At 42.8% G+C, this 9,791-nt stretch overlaps 1 protein-coding gene across 1 annotated transcript in view; it reads left to right on the top strand.

The window, feature by feature from the left end:
* Positions 1-9,791, top strand: part of LOC102763315 (calcineurin B homologous protein 3-like) — a 17,201-nt gene that overhangs the window by 6,578 nt on the left and 832 nt on the right. The window contains 1 exon segment of the mRNA XM_015564388.1: positions 8,782-8,916. Within this exon segment, the coding sequence (XP_015419874.1) occupies positions 8,782-8,916 (135 nt within the window).

Raw genomic sequence — 9,791 nt, 5'->3', positions numbered from 1 at the left:
TTCCCTAGGGAGCTCAGCACTCCTTCATCATATGATGGAATAGGACCACATCAAGGGTCCTTTCAATGCTCTGTGTGTCTTGATGGGAGTAGTGAGCTGGCATTTGAAAAATAAAGAATTAAATTTAATAATTGACTCTGAAGCACCGTGGCAGCGGTACTGAATAGAATCAAATACTATTTTATCTTAAAGGCCAGGGTCTCCCTGTCCCTGCCAAGTTCCCTTAGCACTAATTTAGGGCCCGCTCGAAAGCCTAAGAGCGAGCACAAGAGTGATGGTCACGATGAATATCTTGAACAGTTGTATATGACTGTAAGGATGGCAATGCCTTCATTATTCTTGGTCTGGTTATATGTTTTCATTTTTAATCATCTCCAAATGCTTTCTTTTTCATAAGACCATTTATTGGTCTTATAAAAAGTATATGATATAGTGATAGCCACTACTTTTGAAAAATCTAAACTTCCTAAATGGCTGTCATTTAATCTATAGCGGTGAACTCAGTCATCATTGCCAAATATATCAGCGAACTGAAGGTAGGCAGAGCATCTTTAACTAGTCAGTTAGTAGCACTGAACCAGGGCCACCATTTAATCTTCATGCTGGGAAATAATATTCTAATTGAAGAATTTGTATGAGTACTTTACAAACTTTTCTAGACCAGGAATTCTGAAAGAAGACAGATCCGACATCATTAAATACTAGTATATTCAGTAACTAGTCAAGTATTTTACAGGTCTGAAGCTACTTCCTGCTTTTGGAAACCTGGGTCTACTTTGAGGAAAGAAATACATGAAAGAAAGAGTTTGCACATGCAGTATGATGGTTCATGTCCAGCAATGCATTTCAAAACATGAACAAACACATGTACAAGATAAGACATTGTTGACTACAATTTCTTGCCTGCAATCTATAATTTTCCGGATGCTCAAACACAGCAATCACCTTTACCTACAACTTCCCTCATACTTACTATACTTTCTGTAAGTCCAAAATGTGCTTAGTAATCCTGCTATATACTTCTCTACTTTTCCATGTATTGAACTTGCTTAACATTTTGAAAACTTTGCAGCAATGACTAGTTGGATGTGATCAATTTTATTTTACTCAGATGTGATGCCTATGCAAGCAGTTCCAGAATCTTTTAATTGCATTCATTAGAGATTACAGATTTTTCCATATTTGATCATTTCCCTCTGAGACTATGTTGAAAAATAACTAGGACAACCAGTTCTCTTTGACATTTGCCCAACAATGAATTATTAGAATAGAATGACAACCAATAACAACTGAAAGTCGCTAAGATGACTTGGTTTATTGAAGTCATGTGTTTGTCCTTAACCATAAAAAAAAAAACCCACCATTTCATTTGTTCAGGGTTGACATTTCACTCCAGTTGAAATATACACATATATGCATGTTACTCATACTGGTAAGGAAATTTTTGGGCTAGCCAACAATACAGACCTTGTTTGCTGTTTTACCATATTGCTGCTCTCTCTCTTTACTTTTGGAGAGTGACTTATATATGAATATTTTCCAGGAGAAAATCAATGTCTCCATTCCATTGGACATGTTTTGTAATGTCAATTCTTGTTCCTAAAAAAAGCCTCGAATTACCTGATGTCCTAAGAGAGCAGATGGAGCTTTGGTCTTAAGATGTCATCTAAAAGACCCTGGCCAATCAATTTTGTGCTACCCAATTTATCTGCCTTCAAAGGGTGAAGGACTGAGTTGAAGCTTTTGAGATTGGAATCTCTGGTTGCAGGGAAACTTGAGTATTTTGACCCTGAGGTCTCTACTACTAAGCCAATCCTCTAGCATCTGACAGTTCATATTTGTTGAATTCATAACCTTGATCCTGGTCCTGTTCCCCTGTGAAATGTGTCATCATTTTTGTTTGCTCCTGAAATGCACAGCACATGAGGCAAAATATATCTGCTTCTCAGAAGCAGTCAAGCTCCAGGAAGTCTGAAACCTGTGGGACTGAAATGGCATCGTTCAGAAGCGGAATGTGTCTGCACTAATAGCTTTCACACAGGCAAGTCTGGCTAACCTAACGGTGTCAGCCACTAGAGCAGCAGCAGCGCTTGGAGATTTCTATGAGCACAGGCCTGCAGATGGCCTTTCCAAATAGCCTGGTCTCTCAGTTCCTTAACCTCCTTTATTCCAATTATCCTGACCACTACCCTAATTCACTCCAGTGGGGATCCCTAAGAACTTGGCATTACCAGTATCTACTACTTTTCCATATTAACGATTTGAAGACTCTTCTTCACCAAATACAACCTACTGTCTTTCAACTTCACTCCTAGAATCTTGAACCATAATATTCCCACATCTATTACCCACTGTTCCTGCCATCTTTTCATTCTCCCTCACTACCTGCTTTATGTCCCAATTTGCACCTTTATTCAGCTTAGGTTCTATGGCCCACCCGTATAATAATCACTCTTTTGCATATATGCTCAATAAACTTCCCCTTCTCACTTTGCATAATCACCTAACAAAGTCACAGTGCTGTTAAATCCAGTTCTGACTAATCTAAGCCTGCACCTGTTCAGCTAAACACAGCTAGAAAAATATATATAACTGTGTCTCCTCTTGCCTCTTGTAAATTCATGCCATCTACTCAAGTTGGCTCTCAGTGCTACTTGGCAATCCCACTACATTTCACTCTCCCACTTCCTGGATAGCTGTTTTATATCTTCTCTCCCCTCCCTTAAAATTCTAGCACCCTTTCCCCATTATCACTTGCAGCTGTCACCTATGTTTTCTATTTAAGAAAATAGGAGCAGGAAATTTCTCTGAGTCCCCACTACTACATCATCCCACCAAACCGCTTCTATGCCTATATACTCTGCCTTACCTGATGTTGTTATGATGGATTAATTATTCACACTCCCATAGTCCCTCCATTTGTGGATTAGATCCCATTCCTTGTCATTCATCATTTCAGGATTCTCCTACTCTTTCTCTTGCATTATTACTATTATTTCCCCGTTCTAGTGGACAATTTACATCATCACATACTATTTTGTATGTTTTCCCATTTTAAAAAATTCAACCCTATATCCTCTTGAGGTTTTGCCCATTAAGCTCCCTTTTGCTATGAAGCTGTCTGTACTCATCCTCAGTCCCCTTCCTCCCATTCATCTCAAGAGCACTGGACCCAGGCTTCGCTCCCTAACACTCCCCAAAACTCCACTGATCAAGGTCACTGATGACCTCCACCTGCTAAATGCACTAGAAAGTGGCAATCTCCGTATTTGGCTGATCTGACATGGCTGATCACTCCCTCCTCCCTGAAACAGTTTCTTTACTTGATGCTGGCAGGGAAAGAAAACAATGAGCTGTAGAGTCAATTAGGGACATGCACTTAATGGGAATGTTTCTGAATTTGTGAAATTCAACCATATTATGGAGAACCCTAAGCACCAGAAGATCTGATCTTCAGGCCAAGAATTGGTTTGATGAGAAGTGAAAGGGAAGGACAATGAACAAGAATGCTGATGTTGGTGGATCAACCAGTCAGTGCATTTCTACTGGGTTTTGGGGCCTCTGGCAAGCCCCTCAAACCACACATACAAAATTAAGCTTAGAAGGCAAGAGAATTCCAGGAATTTGCAAGAATCCTGTGGCCTCTGTTAAGTCAAAATATTAGAAGTAATTGATTGAGGTAAAAGAAAAATGAACTATAGTAAAAAGAACTTGTAGAATAAAAAAATGGTGGTGGCTTAGGGAAGACATGACTAATGCCTCTCCCCCAATTACAACCCCTGTAGGAAGGCACAGGGCAGGTGATAACAATTGAGAGAAGGAAGGGGTGATAATACCTGGGGAATGGAACTCAATAGTTTCCCAACTTATTTTAATAGAAGCAAATTGGGGCAACGGAGTCACAGCCAACAGGGATTGAGATGAGGCCAGGCAGGGAAGGTGCTGTGTCTAGGAAATGGAAGACAAAGCAAACTGGCAGCTGGAGGGTCGGGGTGGACTGGCCTTGGTGGCCTGCAAGGAGCCCAAGCTGCCAGCTTCATCCCTGGGGAGGAGAAGAGCCTCTGGCCCAGCTGGTTCTGGGAAAACCTCAAGGGTGGGCACTCCCAGAAACTCCTCAGCTTAATTACTTAATCACACACTGTCAATAATCAATGAACCCACCAGTATATAACAATAGCATGGCTGAGTGAGCCTGCGAGCTGAGTGAGCCTGCGAGCTGAGTGAGCCTGCGAGCTGAGTGAGCCTGCGAGCTGAGTCATTATCACTTGCAGCTGTCACCTATGTTTTCTCTGAGTAGAAAATTTCTCTGAGTCCCCACTCCTACATCATCCCACCAAAGGGCTTCTATGCCTATAATCTGCCTTACCTGATGTTGTTATGATGGATTAATTATTCACACTCCCATAGTCCCTCCATTTGTGGATTAGATCCCATTCCTTGTCATTCATCATTTCAGGATTCTCCTACTCTTTCTCTTGCATTATTACTATTATTTCCCCATTCTAGTGGAGAATTTACATCATCACACACTATTTTGTATGTTTTCCCATTTTAAAAAATTCAACCCTATATCCTCTTGAGGTTTTGCCCATTAAGCTCCCTTTTGCTATGAAGCTTTCTGTACTCATCCTCAGTCCCCTTCTTCCCATTCCTCTCAAAAGCACTGGATCCAGGCTTCGCTCCCTTACACTCCCCAAAACTCCACTGATCAAGGTCATTGATGACCTCCACCTGCTAAATGCACTAGACCCTTGTAATCTCTGTATTTGGCTGATCTGACATGGCTGTTCACTCCCTCCTCCCTGAAACAGTTTCTTTACTTGGCTTCCAGGACACCACATTACCATTCCTTCTTAATTCACGGCCTGGCCTGTAGTCTCCTTTGGTAAGTTGCGTCTCATCTCTCTAAATGTCAGTGTTGTATCCTAGGAAATCATTTGAACCTCTTTTCTGCTTTTTTCTTATTTTTTTTTTTATAATAGCTAGACCTAATTTTTCAGTACAATTCTAGATTTACAAAGTAATTGAGTAAATAATACATAACATTTCATACAACTTAACCCTCCCCTCTCATCCGCACACAAAGTTTTTCCCATTATTAATATCTTGCATTAGTGTGGTATATTTGTTACAATTAATAACAACATTTTGTAGTTAACAATGGTCCATAGGTTACATTAGGTTTGCTCTTTGCATTGTATAGTTCTGAGTTTTGACAAGTGTATAATGACCATTATAATTTTGTACAGAATAGTTTCACTACCTTAAAAAAAATCCGTGTTCATCCCTCTCTTCCCACAAACCTCTGAATGTCACCTGATGTTTTTATGGCCTTCATAGTTGTGCCTTTTCCAGAATACCACATAATTGGATCACAAAGTTTTTTCAGATTGGCTCCTTTCATTTCATAATATGCATTTAAGCCAGGTCTTTTCAGTGCTTGATAGTTCATTTCCTTTTAATACTGAATTATAATTCCTTTGTGTAGATATACCACAGTTCATTTATCCATTTACTTATTGAAAGACATCATATTGCTTCTGGATTCTGGTGGTTAGGAGTAAAGCTTCTATACATATTTTTGTGCTGGTTTTTGTGCCGACATTAGTTTACAACTCAGGCTGAAGAGTGTGATTGCTGGATCATGCTGTAAGACAATATTTAGATTTGTAACATACTGCCAAACTGTTTTCCACAGTGTACCATTTTCCATTCCCCCCAGCAATAAGTGACTATTTCTGTTGCTTCTCAATCTTGCCAGCATTTTGTATTATTCGTTTTATGAATTATAGCCATTCTAATAAGTGTGGTATTGCCCTGTTTAAATTTCCAATTATCTAATGACACACAATGTTGTGCATCTTTTCATATGCTCACTTGCCATCTGTATGTTTTCTTTGGTGAGGTGTCTGTTCAGATCTTTTGCCCATTTTATAATTGGGTTGCTTGTTTTCTTTTCATTGAGTGTTAAGAGCTCTTTGTATATTGTAGACCATTCCTTTATCAGATTAGTGATTTACATATATTTTATCCTAGTCTGCGCCTTGCTTCTTCATTCTCTTTACAGAAATATTGAACCAGCCTTGTATATTGTCCAATGTTTTTAAAAGCCTTCTATGTGTTGGTGACTCCCAATATCTCTAGCCTAGTCTTGTTCCCCCTATGTCAGTCATCTAACATTTCCTAAATTAACTCTAGATCTTTGTTAATAAAAATGTTTCCTGTACTCTTTCTCATCTCAATAATTATAAACCCTATTCTTCTATTGCCCCTTCTACTGTAGAAATAACTACAGTTCTTGGCTCTTCCACAGTGGCACCCAGGACTGTAGTTACCAATATATCTGTGCTTTTGCAACATAGTTCCAGGATGGAATTGAGAGAGCAGAGGCATAGAAAAAAAGGGGGCAGATGGCATGCCTGGACTCCAAACATATTCTGCCATTGCACGAACAATCAACAAAAGGAGAACTGTGTGGAGGCAGAAGGGTGGTGGTAGTAGAGTCCCTGAGGCAGCAGAAAGTTCAAAAATAGACGTCCTAACCAGAGAATTTGGTTTAACCATGTGAACTCATTAAGCAAATTGCAACAGGAATTTTCTGGATGAGGTCACAACTGAAGGTAGCCCTTGGCAAAGAAATTATAATTAGGAAGACCATATGTCTTTTAGGACAGTTTCAATTTATACCTGTTGTAGGTCAGTTATTTATTTTTAGTGCCTTATTTTAACAGTGCTCCAATGTGGGTGATGTATTATTTGGTTACTTGTTTATAACCTAGGGGGCGTTAGAAAGTTGGATAGCTCCTAGAGATAGAAACTCCATATGGAAGATTTGTAGGGAGGATATAAACCATCTTTCTGCTCATATCAGATCCTTGGTTGAGAGCTTCAAGAAATCAATGGGATCAGGTTGTATTGTGAACTTCCAGGCACTGTGAAGTCCGGGGTATTTTAGGGCATATAGAGATGCTGGCAGGGAAAGAAAACAATGAGCTGTAGAGTCAATTAGGGACATGCACTTAATGGGAATGTTTCTGAATTTGTGAAATTCAACCATATTATGGAGAACCCTAAGCACCAGAAGATCTGATCTTCAGGCCAAGAATTGGTTTGATGAGAAGTGAAAGGGAAGGACAATGAACAAGAATGCTGATGTTGGTGGATCAAGCAGTCAATGCATTTCTACTGGGTTTTGGGGCCTCTGGCAAGCCCCTCAAACCACACATACAAAATTAAGCTTAGAAGGCAAGAGAATTCCAGGAATTTGCAAGAATCCTGTGGCCTTCGTTAAGTCAAATTCTGAGACAGGTCCCGATTCAACCAAACCATCAACTAAAAGACTTTTTTTTCCCTCACACACACACAAAAAATTCTGAGAGTGGGATCTATAACCCATTTTCAAACTTGAGTTTTTAGTGCTGGTGTGGTTTCAGGGGGGTGTATATAACATATACACAATATATACGTGCATATCATATACAAAGAATGCATACAATACAAAATTTGCATATACAGTATGTGCAAATACAATACAGAATACAAATACAGTATACATACAACATACATCCTTACAAATGTATTTATATTGTATGTATATTGATATATTGTCCTCTTAAATGTGTTTGATAAAACTTCCTGTAAAATGTCTTTACACATTAATAGAAGCCACATAACAGAACCAATGAGTGGCTATTAGGAAAACAAAATATTAGAAGTAATTGATTGAGGTAAAAAAAAATGAACTATAGTAAAAAGAACTTGTAGAATAAAAAAATGGTGGTGGTTCAGGGAAGACAGGACCCTTGCCCCTCCCCCCAAGCTACCACCCCTGAGGGAAGGCACAGGGCGGGTAATAACAATTGAGAGAAGGAAGGGTAGATAACACCTGGGGAATGGGACTCAATAGTTTCCCAACTTCTTTCTTTTTTTTTGAATAACTTCCCTTTTATTCCCTCCCCTTTATGGATTTTTTTTTCTGGAAATACACAGACATTTTTAATGGAAGCAAAATGGGGCAATGGCGTCACAGCCAACAGGGATTGAGCTCAGGCGAGGCAGGGCCAGTGCTGTACCCGGGTCATGGAAGCCACAGCAGCCTGGCGGCAGGGGGGTTGGGGTGGCCTGGCCTTGGGGGCCTGCAAGGAGCCCAGATTGCCAGCTTCAGCCCTGGGGAGGAGCAGAGGCTCTGGCCCAGCTGGTTCTGCGAAAACCTCAAGGGTGGGCACCTGGCAGCTTCCAGAGACTCCTGAGCTTAATTACTTAATCACACCCCACGAGTAATCAATCAACCCACAAGTATTTAATTGATACCACGCTAGTGAGCCTGCGAGCTGAGTGAGAGAGAGCCTGCGAGCTGAGTGAAGCCTGCGAGCGAGGACTTTGGTGGGAACTTTTTTTCTCCGCGTCTTCCAGGACACTTCTGGACTAAGCACAAACATCCAGTTGGCCTCTCAGAACCTCTCCACAGGGCTACTCGCACGTGGCAGCTGCTGGTTCCCCCGGCTGTGATGTCCCCATGACAATGGGAGGACTGACTGGGCACCCCTGATAGAAGCCACCAGTTTTGGTAACCCAACCTCTCAAGGCACAGGTCACCGCATACTTGGAAAAGGGACTGAACAGGGGCGAGGGATCCTTGGGGGCCACCTGGAAGGCTGCCTCAGTTTTCTCATCTATTAAATGGAGGTAATAACAGCTTCTGCCTTATGGGGTCGCTGAGAGGGTGTGGAGATGATGTGCTAAAGAGCTAAGGGCTATCGTGCTTGTTGCCCTGGACTACAGACGGCAAAACAGGTTCAGGGAGATGGTGCACTTGGCTGCCTGAGTCCCAGAGCTGAGGCTCCAGCCAGAGTTCCTCCACCCAATGCCGAGTTGTTGGCGTTGAAAGACTCACATGCCTGGATGGAGGCTCCTGGGGTGTGAGCTCCAGGCCTGACCCCTCTGTCTGCAGAGATCGCTGACACAGGAAGAACCAGCAGAAAGAGGAAGGAAGGGATCGGGCCATCAGGACTTTCCTGACCCGTTCCAAGTAGCGTGAGCCTGAATGGCTCAGCTCTGGTTGGACGGGCACTGCGAGGCCCGAGCAAGATGCTGAGCCCCTTGGAGCCTGGCCTGCTCACAGTGGGGGAGTAGGGAGTCCTCCCTCCAGGGCTCATGGGGCAAGACCTGAGGAGAGAGCGACCAGGAGTTCATCAGGCAACGCGGGAGAGAAGAGGCTGCAGGATAACTGCTTGTGCAAAGGTCCAGTGAATTCGAAGCACTGCCCAACGGCTAGTTGACCCAGGCCAGTGGCCCTTTGCTGGGACACACAGTAAGGGCGGGACCCGTGCCTGCCATTCTGATGGCACCTCCCTCCGGGGCCGCTGGACTGTGGCCGCTGGGGTCCGTGTGAGGGCTGGCAGTGGCGGAGGCCTCTCCAGAGCTGTTGTCACCGGGACCCGCCTGGTGGCCGTGACCACGCCTGTTGTGCGCTCCCTGAGCCCCGCCCAGGCAATGCCCTTTCTTGCCCCTCAGGAGGGCACACGGACAGGGACCAGGGACAGCAGACTGCCCTGATTCACTAAAGCACCTAGAGCCATGTGACCTGTCCTGGTAGTGACAGGTTCCTAGCGCTGCCTGGGCTGCTGGGACGCTGCCAGAGAGCAGGCCCAGGTCTGTCCCAGCTGCTCCCCAGCCTCGGTGGCCTGAATGCAGCCACAGCAACAGTGAAGAAATGGGCGTGGCTGTGAGCCAGTAACACTGTATTTGCTGTCACTGAAATTTGAATTTCATGTAATTTTCACTTGTCACGA

This window comes from Myotis davidii, unplaced genomic scaffold (assembly GCF_000327345.1).
Source record: "Myotis davidii unplaced genomic scaffold, ASM32734v1 scaffold159, whole genome shotgun sequence".
NCBI lineage: Eukaryota > Metazoa > Chordata > Mammalia > Chiroptera > Vespertilionidae > Myotis > Myotis davidii.
Note: the sequence above shows the minus strand (reverse complement) of the source record. Positions and strands in the feature narration are given on the sequence as shown.